This window comes from Platalea leucorodia, assembly GCF_965183815.1.
Source record: "Platalea leucorodia genome assembly, chromosome: 19".
In the NCBI taxonomy this organism is placed as follows: Eukaryota; Metazoa; Chordata; class Aves; order Pelecaniformes; family Threskiornithidae; genus Platalea; species Platalea leucorodia.
Window position 1 is genome coordinate 6,342,075 of NC_138841.1, and position 17,283 is coordinate 6,359,357.

General features: G+C 55.7%; 1 protein-coding gene across 1 annotated transcript; it reads left to right on the forward strand.

Annotated features, from left to right (window-relative positions):
- Window positions 1-3,691: 3,691 nt before the first annotated feature.
- On the forward strand, window positions 3,692-14,625 carry MYBPH (myosin binding protein H; the record flags this gene model as incomplete). Its single annotated transcript, XM_082330070.1, has 11 exons — window positions 3,692-3,983; window positions 4,226-4,360; window positions 6,268-6,435; window positions 9,015-9,103; window positions 10,126-10,321; window positions 10,647-10,786; window positions 10,936-11,095; window positions 11,925-12,061; window positions 12,485-12,671; window positions 13,826-13,867; window positions 14,428-14,625. The coding sequence occupies 10 exons, from the start codon at window positions 3,692-3,694 to the stop codon at window positions 13,834-13,836; spliced, it is 1,515 nt and encodes a 504-aa protein (XP_082186196.1). The 3' UTR covers window positions 13,837-13,867; window positions 14,428-14,625.
- Between the last annotated feature and the right edge of the window lie 2,658 nt (window positions 14,626-17,283).

Consider the following 17,283-nt stretch of genomic DNA (forward strand, 5'->3'; position numbering starts at 1 on the left):
CTATATTTTACCTGGAAGATAAGTAAGGCAACATATCAATGGTGCAGTGGGCTGGAAATGTGGGTCAAAACCTATTTATAAAAAGTATCTGCTTCCTGTAGAGAAGAGATATTTTCTCACTGAAAAACACGAATACCCAGTATTTCAGCTAAATCCTGAAATGTTTGGAGTTTCAGGCAAAAAATGTGTTTATATTTAAATTATCACTAAAATTTTAATGTTCAGCCCTCCCAGTTGCCTGCAGGAACAGCCAGCGCAGCCCACTCGATGTGCTCTTCGTTTTCATGTCGAGATGGAGGAATTGCGCCGGTGGGCATTTCATTTTGTTTCCGATGCCAGACTCATTTTAGCTCCTTCACCCCAAAGCTGGAGGGCTGAGATACCCTGCTCCCATCCTTGTTGGTGAAATGACTCCATGGGAGCGGTTTCTCCCTCCCCGTTGTGCACCCACAAGTGAAGCCATCGCAGTGGGTAACGAAACCTTCGGCTCTTGAGTCTGGTCCCTATGGGAAACCATTTGACTTTGAACTTGGGCAACCTGCCACGATGGCTTTGTCATCTACAGCAGGCAGTGTAGCGCATCCATGCTTGAGTGTGCTCAACGTACGGCGGTCTGGCCGGCAATGTGTGAATCAACAAGATGCCAATATACTACAGTAATGTGGCCCAGATAAGTCTGGAAGATAAACCATGTTGATTCACTTGCTCTTAACCTATGAGTCATCCTGTGAGTCAACAGAGCAACCAGCATCTAAACATCACCGAGCAGGTTGAAAAACTCAAGTTTTGTTCAAATCAAGAACTTCAAAAGAATTGCATTGATGTTCTTTTCCTAGGGAAAGTGTTTAATTTTCAACTGCACTCAGCCAAATTGAAATAGGAGAGAAATCTGAGTGCTCATTTCCTTATGAACTAGAGTTTTGGTATTGATTTGGTTTTTCTTCAGAGCTCTTTAAATTGCTTTTCTTAACACATAATCAAAAGCAACACGCTTTTTGCAGAGCGTTTTGGTTTAGATTAGACATCATGATTGCCTTTGGGAAAAACACATGGAAGATGTCTGAGCAGAGTTGATGGTTGTGGGAGTCTGGAGGTGGCCACCTGTGAGCCGCTGGAAAAAGTCATCAAGGCATGGGCCGTGTGAATGCTGAGGGGTCAATGAGGTGCCAAGATCGTCCAAGACAGGATGAAATCCCTGTGGGTCAAGGTATGGAGAAGTCCAGAGTCCTCCCCTCTGGGTGCCAGACCCACCAGGAAGCCCAAGGCAGCTGGAGAAGGACAGGCTCCTCTAGCCCTGCATCGCTGTGCTGGGCAGCAGGGCTGTCTTCTCTTTTGCGAGAGCAGCTGCAGAAAATTTTCTGGTTCTTGACCCACTTGGCAAGTTTGAGCCACTCCAAGCTGCTCCAGGGAGCGGGAGGGACTGCCAGTACCCATCCATGGCCCGAAGGCAGCAAAAACGCCTGGGAGCCCCATGTCACCCTCTGCTACCTCAGGGAGCTCATTCCTCAGGCATCCCAGAGGTATTTTGGGGAAGGAGGAGCCTTTATTAGTCATATTCCTCCTCACTGGCAAAAGTAATCGAGGAACATCTGGGTTATCACATAGTTTTGGAGGAAACATTCCCTCCCTGAGATACTGATACCATCTCTTGGTGTCCTGGCTTCATCCTGCTGCCAAACGCTGTTTCTGAAATAACCAGGGGAGAAAAAATATCCCTCCCTGGAGCAGGAGGGTCATGATGCCAGGCTGCAGCCTCCAGGCAGGATCAGAGCCCATGGGGGACCAGGTTTGCACTCGCGTTACCTGATCCCCATGTGACTTGCAAGGCTGGTGGCTGTGAGGAGCTTTCTTCTCAGCTTACAGGAGGAGCAGGGCTAGCAGAAAGCGTGGGGTCTCCTTTGTGCTCTTTCTGGAGATCAACAGTTGCACGTCTTGCTGTCTGTCTGGGTAGAGCACCATGGGCAGGGGTCCTTGGGGCGATGCCTCCATGCAACCATCAGTGCTTGCCTGTTGCTGTCTTGCAGCCAGGAGCTGAGCCTGGCCAAGCCCAGCACCCCTGCGACACCCTGATGGACCAAAGAGCCAGCATTACTGCCCTGGCCTCCTCTCCCCAGCCCCTCTTCCCACCCAGTCCATGGCTCCTGCTCCAGCTGGGATGCATCCCTCAGAGCCCTGTGGCTTTTTTGGGGGATGTCACCATCCCTTTAAAGACCAGCCTGGCCAATGGGGCTATGCTCTTTCTTCTCTCCCTCCCCTTCCTGGGTGACCACAGCTCCCCCCACCTGGAAAACCACCCCCTTTTGGCAAAGCTCAGATCATCTCGCCCTGTCAGAGTACATAGCTTCATGCTCTGGCTGTCTCAGAGCTGCCTCTGGACCCTGATGTCCATGTTTGGAGGTGTTTCCTGGGGACCACGAAACTGTGAGCCTTTGGACCAACACCCAGGAGAGCCGGGCTTGCTTGGTTCCTCCATAGCAGCATCCCTGGAGACAGGCAAGTAGCTGGGGAACAGGAGAAAACACTCTGTCAACCTGAATTTGAGGAAGGTTAAGGAATTGGACCATAGGTTACAGAGACACTTTTAGTAGCGTCTCATGCAACTACGGCAAGTGAGGGAAACAAGGACAGGCAGGTGGTGAGCGGGGTTGTATCCTATAGGAGTAATGGGGCTTTCCTGGGTCACTGGGGGGCTTTGGGGCGAATCTGAGCTTGGGGGCTATTAGAAGGGTGGCAGGTCACAAGTCCTGGCTCCATGAACCAGACCCCATGGACAAGATCCTGGTCATATGGGCAGGGCAGAAGCTGGAGGACATGGTGCAGGGCTGGCCAGTGATTAACCTTCTCCAGGAACATGGGTCGGGGGTACAAGCAGCTGGGTTGGTCCGGATGATCCCAAGAGTTGCCTTCCAACCTCATCAGTTTGGGGATTGAGGTGGAGGCAGGGCGAGGACATGGGGGAGCAGAGGGGTCTGTGGTTCCAGTAGGGACTATGGGAGGACATGGGGGGGAGCAGGTGGTTTGGGGGGGTCAGTGCAGGATTAACAGGGAGGATTGGGATGGGGGGCGGTCTGGTGTTAATGCAGGGGCTGGGGGAAGACTTGTGGGGCGCAGGGTCAATGGGGAAGCTAGGGGGAGGACTTGGGGGGGCAGTGGGTGGCTGAGGAGGTGGCAGTGGGGGGGTGAGAAGCCCTTAGCTAGAGGGGTGTTGGTGCTGGGGACAGGAGCCATGTCCCCAAAGAAAGGTGACCTGGCCCTGGCCTGCCTGGTCCCGTGCAAGCCCGGGGGGGATGGCAGGGGGGGCCAGGACCATGTGTTGCAGTGCCATAGGAGGGGGTAGGGGCGTGCTGCTGAATGTGCAGGTCCTGGGTGGCTATTCCTGGCGGCCCCCGCCTGCGCAGGCAGATTGGTTTGCAGGGAGGTGACAAGTGCCAGCTGAAGCATATAAAAATCTCCCAGCCCCTGTTCTGGCTCAGTGACCTGGTTCCCCCCTCCCAGCACAGCCGTCCCAGAGCAGAGACCGTCCGTCCAGAGTGGAGACGCCTGGTCCAGAGCAGGGACCCCAGCTTCAGAGTCAAGATCCCAGATCTGGAGGAGAAACCTTTCGTCTGGAGCAGGGACCCCAAAACAGAGCGGAGATCCCAGAGCAGAGACCCCAAAACATCGTCTTCCCCAGCCCCCAGGCTTTGCAGCAATGACCGGCAAAACCGCACCTCCAGCCACAGACCCGGCTCCGGCAGCTCCGAAGAAAGAGCCAGCGCCAACCCCAAAGGAAGAACCAGTGCCAGCCCCGGCTGCTGAAGAGCCCCAGCCCAGCCCAGCCCCTGAGCATCCCCCCGCCGCGGAGCAGCCCACAGCTCCCGCAGATGAGCCTGCTCCCGTCCCTACGGCAGAAGCGACTCCAGCCCCTGAAGGAGGTGCCCCGGCTCCCCCAGCTGAACCCCAAGCCCCAGCCCCTGAACCTCAGCCTGAGAAACCAAAGGCAGGTAAGGACGGGCCGGACACTGAGGTGGGGAGGGGAGATATGCAAGGCTGGGAGGAAGCATGTCAGGGTGGCGGGGTGAAGGGATGGAGGGATAGAGTCATCAAGGATATTTTTGCAGTGGAATAGGGCTGGGGGATTAGGAGGATGGGGGGGCTGAAGACCAACATGGAAGCTGGGTGATTGCCCTCCAACAGCCCTGGTACTCGAGACCCTGTCCTCACCACCTCACCGGGTTTGTTACAGAGCCGCCCAGCTCCCCCTTGTCCTTGGCTGTGGAAGAAGTGAGCGAAAACTCAGTTACGCTGACCTGGAAAGCCCCGGAGCAGACAGGCCGGTCGGGCCTGGATGGATACGTGGTGGAGATCTGCAAAGATGGAAGTAGGCTTGGGCTTTCCTGCCTCGTAAGCATGGAGAGCTGGTGTGTTGCTGCGGAGGCGTGGGATGGAGCCGGGCAGAACCCGGCAGCGTGTTTCCCTGGGCATCATTTCCCTTTCTTTGCCCAAATGGGTTCATTTCAAATGGTCTTTTTTTTTTTTTTCCATGGAGGAGAGGGTCTTCCCACTGACTTCAGATAGTCGTGATGTCTTTAGTGGGGGGCTGGTTTAATGTCACTGTCATGTCCAGCTAGAGGGTGGAGGAGAGACCAGCATACCCACTGAGGCTGGTCTCTGATGAGCTCCAGCTCTGCAGAGACCTGGGGCTGGGATGGTGATGCAAGACCTCAGGAGGAAGAAGATGCAATTCTTCCATGTTTGCCCAAAATGAAGTGCAGAAGGAATGGTGATAAGGTGGGAAGATGATGAGGGACGAAAGGTTCCTGGGCAGCGCAAGAGGGCAAGAGGGGCTGACATGCATCAGCAGGCAAGCCCTGCCCAAGCGAGATGGGGCTGGAAGGACGATGGCCATGGTGGATGGAGGTGGGCTGGTGGGTGGCAACAATTATCTGTGGTTCTCCGGTTGCATTGCTGGTTGGTGGAATGGGGTAGGTGGATAAGACTTGTGTTTTGGGCACTCTCTTGAAGCTCTGCTTGGCTTTGGGGTGAGAGTAATGACCTGTGTGGCTGGGGGGATCTGCAAGGGGAGGCTGGGGCTGGTGGGCTGGGTGCTGCATGAGGCTGGAGTGGTTTGGGAGACCCAGGTGGTGCGTGGGCCTTGGGGAATTTGATCTATGACCCTTGGCTGTTTAGCTTGTGGCAGGCACGATCAACACATTCTTGGCTGTGGGAAGCTTTCATCATTGGGCTGGGGATTGGAGAGGTAACCATGGCTGGATGGGATGTGTGAGGAGGCCCTTGAGTGGGACAAGGAAAGATGCAGCCATTCCTGGAGGGTGCTGGCTGACAGCCACCCAAAGGTCACAGTTTTGGATGCTCTCCTACCTTCCTTTGAGCTTGGCTGGGTGACAGGAGAGCTCTAGTCATTCAATAATAACCACATGGGCTCTGTGACTGCTGTATTTGGGCTGGTGCAAGACCCTGGTTGGATAAAATATGGTGAGATTTGAGTGAGGGCTGGTTTGAGTAATGCCAGTGGTGAAGGGAAAGGGGAGCTGGTGGGGTCTGGCTGGTCTGATGGCACTGACAGGAAAACCTTGGTTTGAAGGTGCACATGGTGGCTTAGCAAACCCTGGCACACGTGGGTTGCTCTAGTTGCCCGCCTGGGACACCCAGCCCTTTGGTGACTGGGGCAGTCTGTTTTCCAACTGAGAAACCTCCTAAGAGGCTTGGCACATTGCAAGGCTGTATTAGCTGGCTGATGTGGGAGGGCTTCTGCGTCTTGGCTGTGGGGTGAGTTTGAGATGCCCCTTCCAAGCAGGAAGACCAGCTGGAGAGGTCTAGCTGGCTGGTGGCAGATGATGAGCAGACCTTGCCTGATGCGGAGGATGTGCTGGGGAACATGGTGAGCCCCAAGAAGTTATCCTGGGGCAGTAAGAGGAGCGGACTGGCTGGCAGGGTGGTTAAAGGATCGTAACTACTTCCAGAAATGCACCTGGAAGGTCAGCAGGGACCACGTTTGCTGGCCTAATGCCTGTTCTTACTTGCAGATAGCCTCCTGCTCAACAGCTGAGCTTCTGCCAGCATTTCGTACCCCACGCTCCTTGGCAGGGCAGGGTGCCCAACCTCCCCTCTAAGATACCTTTTTCTGCTGGTGCCCCAAATCATTCAGTCTTTGAAAGCAAGGGGTTCTTTGCCTCTGGGTTTCATCCCTTGTGGCTTGTTTCTGCTCTTTGGGGTGTGTCTGTCTGTCCATTGCACGCATGAAGTGCTCTGCCGGGTTCATCGTAGGTACAGACTGGACAGCTGCGAACAAGGAGCCTTTTCTTTCCACCCGGTACAAAATCCAGGACCTCGGCTCCGGTGACAAGATCCACATACGGGTGAAGGCTGTCAGCGCCAGTGGTGCCAGTGTCCCGGCTACTTTAGAGCAGCCAGTCCTCATCAAAGAGATCCTCCGTAAGTACTGCTCCAGCCGTGCATAATTCCCGTGTGCTACAGAGAAATCACAGTCTGTCCCTGCAGCCTGAGCGGCCGCTTCCCTCTCACATGTCGCAATCCAGCCTTTGACCGAGATGTTATTCTCAATAACTGTGTCCGGTTCCCTTGGGGTGGGATGGAGTAGCTTCCTGGCCTCAAGACACTGATCTTGCAGATGGTGAAGCTTTGGGTGTGAAGGACTCGAAATGCAGAGCCACATTTTCCCATTTCAAGAGCTCAGAAACAGTCTCACTTGCAGCACATCTCCTCCCCTTGGCCATGCTTACATCTCTAATATGCCATCACACGCACATCGGCGGCTTTGTTTATTCAGCTAAGGAAAGTCAAGAGCTGGTAGTCTGGAGCATGGGAACTTTAATCATGCTGAACTCGCTAATGAATGACTTGCTCCCATGCTTAGCAAGACTCGCATTCCTCCCAGGGTGCTGCGAATGTGCTGAGGCTGATGTATGATTGCAAGGTTGGTTTTCACTTATCAAACAGCAAATACAGACCTATTTTCCCTTTACAAGGAATTATTAATGCACAAGTCTGCCTATTACTCAAAGAGCACGTCAGATTTTTTAGCTGCTTAAAAACAGTAATAATAATAACAAAAGTTATTCCAGGAACCATCAGCTTTTCATAGGAAAAGGCTTGGAGAAGGCTATCAGCATCTGGAAAGGGTCCTGCAGGGTTCATCCTCTCAGTTTGCTCGGAGGAGGTGAACATGGTGGTGTCTGCTGCCATGTTCACCTCCAGATCTCACCATGCTTGTGGGACTGGGGAAACTGAGGCATGGGGGACTGGCATGAGATGCCAAATACACAGCTCGTGTTTCCCACTTCCAGTCCCGTGCTGCACCCCCCAGTTCAAACCCCGTGTCCCCGCTGCCTGAGCTGTGTCTCAGCCATGTGTGTTAGCTGAGATACCCACTCAACCCAAAGTTGAGTAAAACCCAAAGAGCTGAAAGACCCACGCGCAACTTGCTCTTGCTCCACGCTAGTGGGTTTTTTTCTTCCGTCTTTCCTTTTTGCTAACTGAAACTCTTCATCAGCAAACGGCACTTGCCTACTTTTGCATTTCATTTGCAATACAGCCCTGTGCACACTGCTTGGCTTTGCTGAGGAACAAATTAGCCCTCAGTGTCCCTCTGCCTCCCCGTGTCCACCCCAGCGGCACTGGTGTGTGTCGGGTGTGCGAGTCCGCTCCTCTCTGCCCTGTCTGTTACCTTCTGGTCTTCACATTTTATTCTGGACCGCATTTTGTACCTCTCACTGGTTCATTTATAGCATCACAAGGGATTTTAAATAGCAGCAATACAGACAGCAGAGAGTTTAAAAACAGGTGGGACGAGTGGGTTTGGGAAGTGGAGAGAGACGAGGAGAAACCAGATGAAGACTCGGTGTGGGAGGCGCGTTTTGCAGAGAGCTGGGGCAGGAAAAATGCCTTCCCACTCGCGGCAGCACGTCACCTGGGCCACCGACCTCGGCCAGCCCTCCCCGGCTGAGCAAGGCACGCGTGAGCTGGGGAAAACACCCATGAATTAACATTCCTCCATTGAGGTCAGGTTTCTCTGCCCCGCTGAGACTGATGAGCCCAAGTGGCAGCATCGATGCGTGGATCCCTGGAGTGAATAGCAGCAAGAGCAGAGGAGAGACTGTCTCAGCTGTCGGTGGGGCCATCTGGGACCGCCGGGCATCTCCTTGCCCTCCCCAGCCCACCGCCGGCGTTTCACGCTCACAGCTGTTTAGCCATTGCTCAGTCCCTGTTTAATTCTGGCCGTGCCCCCTCCCCAGAGCTAAGCTCCAGCACGTTTAATCCAGGCAGAGACACACAGCTCTTTTATGAGGGGCTCACGTAAACCCAATGCCTCTCCAGAAGGATCACCGAGTGGCACCGAGCCGGTAGGGTTACATGGCTGCTATTTTCACCCCAGGCAGGAGACACACGCTCCATCAGCATTCTCCAGTGGGTTTTTTGCTTATCTTTGTTATGTTCCCTTGGGGACGTCAGCCTTCATTTTAAGCCTGGGGCTTTCACAGCTCTGCTGTGAGTAACCATGCACCACCTTGGTCTCTCGATGGCCTTGAGCGCACAGCGAAGGTGGAGGTCTGGCGAGCCTTGTCCTTGCTGGAAGTTGGGTTGTGTGCCTCTGGGAAGTCTGCCTTCTGAGCTGGGGGAGAAATATTTCCTAACTCGGAGATGCTGTCCTCTGCCTTGCTACCATGTAGGCTGTGCTGTGTTTCTTCTGGTTAAGCCCATGTTGGTCTCCATAGCCTGGCTATAATGAAGGGGGTGAATGGTCCATTGGGGTGGTGCTGTTGGGTTGGTGTCCTGGTATCTTAAGGATGGATATAATTTTGGGGTGCAGGCAATGGGATAGGCTAGCATGGCCCTGCAGGGAAGCAAGCACTGTCCGGGAGATGAGAGGGAAGAGGTGGCCCTGTTTCTGGGTGGGATTTCTTGATGGCCAAGCAGGGGGATGCGTGGGGTGAGTCACCTAGTTGGGGGCTGTGACTTCCTTGGCGCCCACAGCCCGACTTTCTGGTCCCCAGAGCTCCCGAGGATCCGCATGCCCCGTCACCTGCGGCAGACTTATGTCAGGCATGTTGGGGATGCTGTGAACATGATGATCCCTTTCCAGGTAGGTGGATGATTTCGGATTTAATCGCCCAGGCGTTTTCACTGCAGGTTAGCTTCTGCAGTGGCTTTTCTAGCCACCATGACATGCCTGGGGCCAACTGTGGGCTGGCTTGTCCTGGTCCCCCTGTCTCATGGGCCAAGGGTGGGAGATGGGGTGGGAACCTCTCTCCCATTCCTGCCTAGCTCCCGTTTTTCTCATGCTATGTCTTTATTGATGGTGTTGGCAATGGGACAACCCCAAACACACCAGGGCACAGGCTAGCTATCGCTGCTGTCTCAGCCCATGGACCCTGTTCAGCTTGTGCTCCTGGCCAAGCCTGTCAGGGATCTGGCCACATACCAGAGGACCCCACAGCACAACAGTGGGGGTCCCTTTGGGCAGAGCAGTTGCCTTTGGAGCAGGGCAGCCCCAGGGCTGTGTGATGCTGACACTGGTGGGCCAAGCTGGAGGTTCTCCCCTCAACTGATCTATTGCATACTGTCTGGGGCATCCCCAAAGCATCTCCACCACGGTGTCTGGGATGGAGAAAACCAGCCCTGAAACATGCTGGCCAAGCAGGGGGAAGTGAGAGGCAGAAAGCTAGCCCTGAGATGAGGGACACGTCCATGCCATGTCTCAGGCGGTTGGGAGCCTGCGCTGTCCATGCTCCAGGCGTGAATTGGCCCTGGATACTGAATTCAAGCCCCTGCTGCTAGGCTTGAACCTGGGCTCAGTGCCTGGGCAAGCAGAGCACAGCTCTGCCTGCAATGCCCTAGGCAAGTAAAGCTGGGCTTGCTCCATGAGAACTTTGGGGGACCAGCATGTTCCAGCATCATCCCTGGAGCCTGATGGCTTCCCGTCACTGGGGCTGGCAGGGATCGGCTGTAGTTTCTTCCCTGGGGACTGCTGGATGGGAGAGGCCATATCTAGGCCACTGCTGCCTGGACAAAGCGGGGTGGCTCTGCCCACCCATCCTTCCCAGCAGGACCCATTGGGACCGTGCGCTCGAGTGGCTCCTAACCTGCCTCTGCGGATTGCTCCAGGGAAAGCCACAGCCCGAGGTGATCTGGACCAAGGGTGGCCAGCCCCTGGACACCAGCCACATCAACATCCACAACACGGAGAAGGACACCATCTTCTACATCCGCAAGGCACAGCGCAGCGATTCGGGCAAGTACGAGCTCACTGTGCGGATAAACGGAGCAGAGGACAAGGCTACCCTGGACATCCGAGTGATTGGTAAGGCTGGGGTTGGGACCCTGCAGCGTTGCTCTGGGGCTCATTTCTGCCCCTTGGTTGGGGGTAACTCTTGTTCTGAGTGGGATAGGACAGGGCCTGCAGCAAGGCGAGGGACTCTGGGGTCCTTCTTCCAGTGGGATCTTCTCCAGGATCACGGAGGTGAACTCTCTGGTTGGGGATGCAGGGTTTCTGCCAGCCCATGCCCATCACATCTTCTCATCCCTCATGTGCTGCAACAGGGTGAGAAGAGATCAAAAGCAAGGTCAAGGCACAGAATGTGAGGGGAGCAAATTAGGATGCTACCCTGTGAGGTTTGTATTTGCAGAGCCACCGGGCCCCCCCCAGAACCTGAAGCTGGTGGATGTGTGGGGCTTTAACGTGGCCCTGGAGTGGACCCCCCCAGTGGACAACGGGAACTCCGAGATCAAGGGCTACATAGTGCAGAAGTCAGACAAGAAGAGCGGGGTGAGTCTGGGCACTCCTGGGCCCCCGTGCCCTGGTGCTGGGGATGCCCTGATGGGAGAGGGAGAGCCACACACCCCTGTTTCTCCCCATGCCTTCTCCATCCTTTGGACAGCCTGCCTTTCCTCACCACTCCTCTTTTTACCTCCCAGAAATGGTTCACGGCGCTGGAGCGCTGCACCCGCACCAGCTGCACCATCTCCGACCTCATCATTGGCAATACCTACTCCTTCCGGGTGTTCGCGGAAAACGCCTGTGGGCTCAGCGAGAAAGCAGCTGTGGCCTCCGGGGTGGCCCACATCAAGAAGACAAGTGGGGACAATGCCCTGGGGAAGGGGTTGGGGTGATGGTGGGCAAAGGGGTCCTGTCCCCGTTGGGGCTAATGGGGCTTCCTCGGTGTTGTGGTGATGCTGCTGGGCTGGTCCCCAGGATGAGCCCTGCAGGGGTGAGGCTGTGCATCCCCAAGGCAGAGGTTCAGAGGTCCCCTGCCCTCCTTCTACACCTCCTTTGTCCTTTGGGGAAGGCTTGTGCCATGGTCAGCCCCCTGGGAGGGATCAAGGCATGGACATGCCCGGGGTGAGATCGAAGCAGGAGCCGGGAGGGGTGAGGAACAGCCCTGTCTTTGGCCCTGCAGCTCAGGGCCAGCAGAGGAAGGGACCCCTGCAGTGGCCCATCTTGGGGCCAAATCTCCAAATCAGTATCCCTCAGTGCCGGTCTCCCTCCATCTATTTCCATCCTGCTCCCTGGTAACACACAGTGAGCTGGGGTCTCTGCCACCTGCAGAGCTCTTATTTCTGTGCACTGAATTTTGGGGATGGAGTAGGAGATCCAGAGAGGTGCCTGGCCTGTACCCAACATGCTGCACATAGCATGTATCACGGTGTTGGTTTGCAGACGGGCATCTCCCCCGTCCCCCGCAGGGACTGGGTACTAACATGGCATGGTTGGATGAGAAGGGATTTATAGACAGGGCTGGTCTGAGCTGAAGACCAGGTCCTCGGGTCAGGCTCGATGCTGCTTGGCTTGTCATGGGAGGGAGCAAAAGTATTTTGGGGTACCTTGGGCTGAATCCCTGTGGCCATGTGCTGGTCAGCCCAGGAGCCCGAGCTCTGCCTCAACCTAGAATTAATTATTTTCTTAGAAACTGCTTACCAGCCAGAGAAGATCCCCCAACGGGACATGATGGAGCCTCCAAAGTTCACCCAGCCCCTGACAGACCGAACCACCACCCGGGGCTACAGCACACATCTCTTCTGCTCCGTCCGAGGCTTCCCCCAGGTCAGTGCTTCCGCCATGGACAGCATCTCCTCTGTGTGTGGGCAGCCACCAGTGGGGTTTTTGCAAGGTGACTGGAGGTGTTGGGAGATGGCTGGTCATGTTGGGTTAGGGTTGGATGAGGTTAGGGGGCTGCAGCTGCCCTCAGTCAAACTGGGGCAAGTTTGGGGTGTTCTTGCATGGAGATGGGAGACTGGTCTTAATTCAAGCCATGTCCTGTTTCCTTCTGCACTGGGGTAGCCGTTGGGGCTCAAGAATGGGAGATTTAGCTCTTCAAACTACTTCTGACTGTGAATCCCACCATGGCCACCAGCTTCAGGCAGGGCCAAGGCAAAGGCAGAGGGAGGCGGCTGCATTTTGGGGGCAGTTCGATTTCTCATTTCTCTCCCTGCTTTAAACAAACAAATAAATCCTGCTGCCTTCCAGCCCAAAATCATCTGGATGAAAAATCAGATGGAGATACGGGAAGACCCCAAATATATAGCAATGATCGATCAGGGTGTCTGCTCCCTGGAAATCCGCAAGCCCAGCCCTTTCGATGGGGGCATCTACACCTGCAAAGCTGTGAACCCCTTGGGGGAAGCCTCAGTAGACTGCAAACTTGATGTGAAAGGTAAGACTGGCCGAGGAGATAGAGGAGCAGGTCTCCTTGCCTGCCTTTCCCTGTTCTCACTTTCACAGTGGTGGGGTTTGTCCCTGTTTTGTGTTGATCCTGGTGATGGGGAAGCCTAAGGACGCTGGGCAGCCCTGTGGAGCTGCAGCTTCGGGCTTCTTGGGTTTATGGTCTTGAATCATCTTGAAATCACCTTTCCTCATTTGTGGCCAAAAAATGGGGAGGAAACCAGCAGCTGCAGAGCCAAAGGACCAGAGGTGCTGGTGGAGGCTGGGACGGTCGCTTGCTCCTCACTGTGTCCACCAGCACTTGTGTCCCAAGCCATCCACAAGCCATGTGTGCGGGGGCTGTGCTGAACCCCCTCCACTTGCACCTGGGTTGTTCTGATTTATGTCTTGGGATCCTGCGCAGAATTTCCAGCTCACATTTCCCTGCCTCAGCACAGCACCCGGCCCAGCCCTTGCATGGAGGTGCCCCGCTTTGCCGGCCGCAGGCACCTCCTCTGTCTGCTGCAGTCCCGCCTCGGCATGCGGGAGGATGCATGCCCACACGCTATACGCGTGTTCCTCAAGTGGCGGTGTGTCCTTAGACACATCATTTTTATTATTTCTCCTCCCGTGGCTTCCCGGCACACGCTTGCCCCGAGACAGGCTCTGCCCTACTTCCCACGCAGGCAGGGCTCTGATCCGGCAGGCGCCCAGCACCCTCGGTCCCTGCTGAAGCTGCAGGGCTGCTGGCATGGCACAGGGTCGGTGTTTGGCTCTGTGGCAGCTGGTGCCAGGGCTTCCAGGCGGTGCAGCGAGCGCTGACCCAGCCGGCCCCGGCCACGCTGCCCTGCAGGCAGGGCTGTCAGTGCAGCCATGCAGGCAGCTCGGTGAAGTCAGCCAGGAGGATGAGCTTGTTGTTGTGCTGGGAACGCAAAGCACCTGGGAGTCTCCCAGGCTGGGATCTTGGGGGCAAGCTGGCCAGGAGCAGGCAGGGGTGGTGGTACGCGTGATTGCTCGGAGCACGTGTGCGCAGGGATGGTGTGTGTAGGTGCACGTTAGTGTGCGCGCATGAGCGGGTTGGTTATGCCCTGGCTCACTTTTGGGTATCAAAAGGGGAGTAAGACAAGGCGCGTTCAGGGTGTTTCTCTCTCCTGTGCTCTCCTGCAGTGCCCCAGTGAGGACAGATTGGAGGACAAGAGGAAGAGCGAGGTAGGTCTGGGTTGGGGCTGCGGGGGATGGAGTGGGTTGAGTGTCCTGGATTAGCCCTTGTCACCTGCTGATGGAGCCCCAGCTCAGGTCTTCCTCATCCCATGGTTGGAGATGCACTGGTGGGGTGGGATGCTGCAGAGCCTGAGAGAAACCTGCCCCTTTGCAAGGTGGAGGGAGGGCTGTAAATACGGCCAGGAGGATGAAGATGCAGGTGGAGACTGATGTGCACGGCAGATGCGCAGGCAGCATGGTGGGCAAAGCCCCAGTTTGCAGGCAGGGCTCAGAGACCTGGGACACCAGGGGCTGGATGCACATGAGGGGCAGGTGCTGGGGCTGGGGGCAGGTATAAAGGGGTGTGAAACGGGGCTGTGGGGTGGAAAAGCAGAGTTAAAGGGTTCCACCTGAATTTTGGGCGGGGGGGAGGAGAGGGTGGAAGAGCTGGGCTGTGTTCAGCTTGCATTAGAGCCGTGGCTGGGATGTGGTTTCCCATCTCATCCCTGAGCACTGGTCTCTCGGCGGTGGTGCCCTCACAGGACTCAGATCTCTTTCCTTTCCCCCAGGTGGATGCTGCAGCTGCTGTGCAGTAGCGTGGCACGTGGTGATGCTCCTGGCCATGGCCTTTGCTGCCTGCTGGCCTGCCCTCTCCCTGGCAGTGCTCGGGGGGCCTGCACCTCAGCCTGCCATGGCATGGTCCTCTCTGAATGTGTCCTTAGCTGTGACAATAAAACAAGCCCATCTGAGGGGCTTTGGTCCTAATAAAAAACCCCAAACCACTCTGTCCTGCTTGTTGTGGGGTTGACTTGGGTGGGGGGAGGTAGAAGGGAGAGAGCTGCCAGGGATGTAAGGGGTTCATATAGTATCCCACTGCACCACGGCTGGAGGAGATGGTTTTTGAGCTTGGAAAGAAAGGGCCATCTTCATAAAACACATATGAAGATGACTAAACCAGAAGCACCCCAACAAGGAGGAAGAGGAGGATGGGGAAAAGTTTCCTTCTGGAGCTGGAAAATGATTCTGGCTGGGGGGAAAATAAATATCAACATCAAAACTGTGGCATGTTGATGCTTCTTCATCGAAGCACAATTTCTTTATCCACGCCAGTGATGCAATGATCCAGCCACGCACTGCCACCAGCATCCCCTCCCCATGGCCTGAGACGGCGGGGGCAGGACATGCTGATGCATTATCTGGAGGAGGAGGAATTGGCCCCGTTAGCTACTGATAGCTCATGTGCAGAAAGATGACTCGCTACTTAAGCTCTGAGACAGCTCGGGTCAGATGCTGTTTATTAACAGAGAGCCCAGACAGATCCATCAAGTTGACTAAGCGCATCGTTAACCAGGGGTCAGCAGTGCGGTGTACCTCCTCCGCCAGCACAACCTCCCTCTCGGGCTGACGGGTCTGGCACGTGGGTGAGGGCAGGAGCTCTCCCAGCCATGTGCCAGCTCGGTCATGGGGCCAGACCTGGGTCCTGCCCTGAGAAAGGCATATCCTGGCAGGCCCTGGCACTGCAAACGTGGGTGCAAATTCAGCCCAGGCATCTGCAGATCTGAGCCCAGCCCGCCCTTGGTGCCACTGGAGAGCAAAGCCAGGCAGTGCCAGCATCTCTCCTGCAGCCCCTCTGCTTTGTCCCTGGCTGCTCCCAGCCACCTACTCTCCATGCCCAAGCTGAGGTCCATGGGGTATTGCTGTTCCCAGGGGCTCAGCACCAGTGCAGCACTGTCCACACCAGACATTGTTTCCACCATCAGAGGGCATTGTCGGATTAATTTTTATATCCCAGCTGATGGTCAGGCTGGTTTATTGAGGTGGTTGGGGTTAGCGATGATGCCACCGGGATGGATGTTGCAGTCCTGTTGGCAGGTCGAGAGCAGGTCTTCCCCTGGCATGCTCACACCTGGCCTTGGACACTGATGGGGATGTCCTGGCCCCCTTGATGTCCCTGCCATCTCAGCATGTGGCTTTGGCCAGTGGGAGCCTTGGGGGGCAGGGGCTGGGAGCGGGCTGTGTTAGCCAGGGGTTTGCTAACACAGGGGAGAAGCAGCATCTCCAAGACTGTGTCATGCTGCACACTGTGCCCTTTCCAGACTCTTAATGCAGTCCTACAGGGCAAAGACTGTGTTTGTAACCCCACAGGGGACCGGAGTGGGTAACAGCATCCACTTTTAATGAGCTCTCCCCGGGAAAGGTCCGGAGAGCATGGAGTGGAAAAATCCACTAGATGTTTTTTCTGAAAGCAATCATCCACATGCCTTTTAATTTATGAGCATCCCAGTTGTCAGGTTTCTGGGCACCTTAGCAAGGATCAGGCAAAGGCATCAGTTCCAGGAAAGCAGCCTCTTGCAGAAATACGATGCAAGTGGGAATCAGACCTGTGCTCAGTAAACAGCAGCCCTCACCCCAGGCCAAGCTACTGCAGTGCAAAAGGACCATGGGCATGGGGCAGGGCGGGGGGCCTCTCTGTGCCAGCCTGGGGTTGCAGCATCCTCAAGCACTAATGATAGGGGATTTAGGGTTCTTCACCTCGAGGGGGCTGAGAGGACGTCCAGGGCCCCTCCATCATGATGAGGTCCAAGGGAGGGATTTGCTCCTGTCCTTGCCTTTGCTCTTCCCGTTTTGCCGGGTGTAGTCTGAGCCAGGAGCACTTACAAAATGTGGGAGGCTGAGCCCCTCATCTCCTCTAATTTTTCCTCCCACCCTTCTTTGCTGCCCTCCTCTTCCTCTCAAGAGAAATGGAGGAGCTTTTTCCAGGCTAAACTGAGCTGGTGGCAGTGGTGGGCGAAGGGGACACCCAGCAGCCCCATTGCCCGTGCTACATGTGCACAGCATTGCTCTCCATAGCCAGCTAAAGAGCCACCCATAAATCTCACCCACCCAAGGTCCTTTTCCTTTCCGCACACCCTTCCAGCCCCTGCGGGACCTTGCTGCAGTCTCTTTGCCCGTCTGTGACGCTGGAGGGGCACGACTCTCCCGGGGACAGGGGAAGGGTCATAAGAAATGTTTCCAATGGGAGACTGGTGAACAAGGGATGCTGATAAGAAAAGGAATCCCAATTAACTCAATTTAACTCTTCCCACCACCACTTCAGCCCTGGAAGATCCTGCTGCAGAGCTGGGACTGGCAGTGTGGCTGCCAGCATCCATAGGGACCACAGAGCTGGGCGGGGGTGATGGGCCATCTCCAGCCACCCCCTGCTCAAATGTGACCAACAATAGACCCTGCCCACAGCTAAACCTGAGGCAGACATATGGGGGTGGGCAAATGCCCCTGTGGCAACATCAGCACCAACACGGTGGCCTGCAGCCGTCCCCCACTCACCCCCAGACGGGCGCAGGTACCTCTCTGCTCCCCTGGGCCATGGAGGTGGCTGCATTAGCCCGCAAAGTTTGGGTCAAAAGGCTTTGGCGGCACAGGGA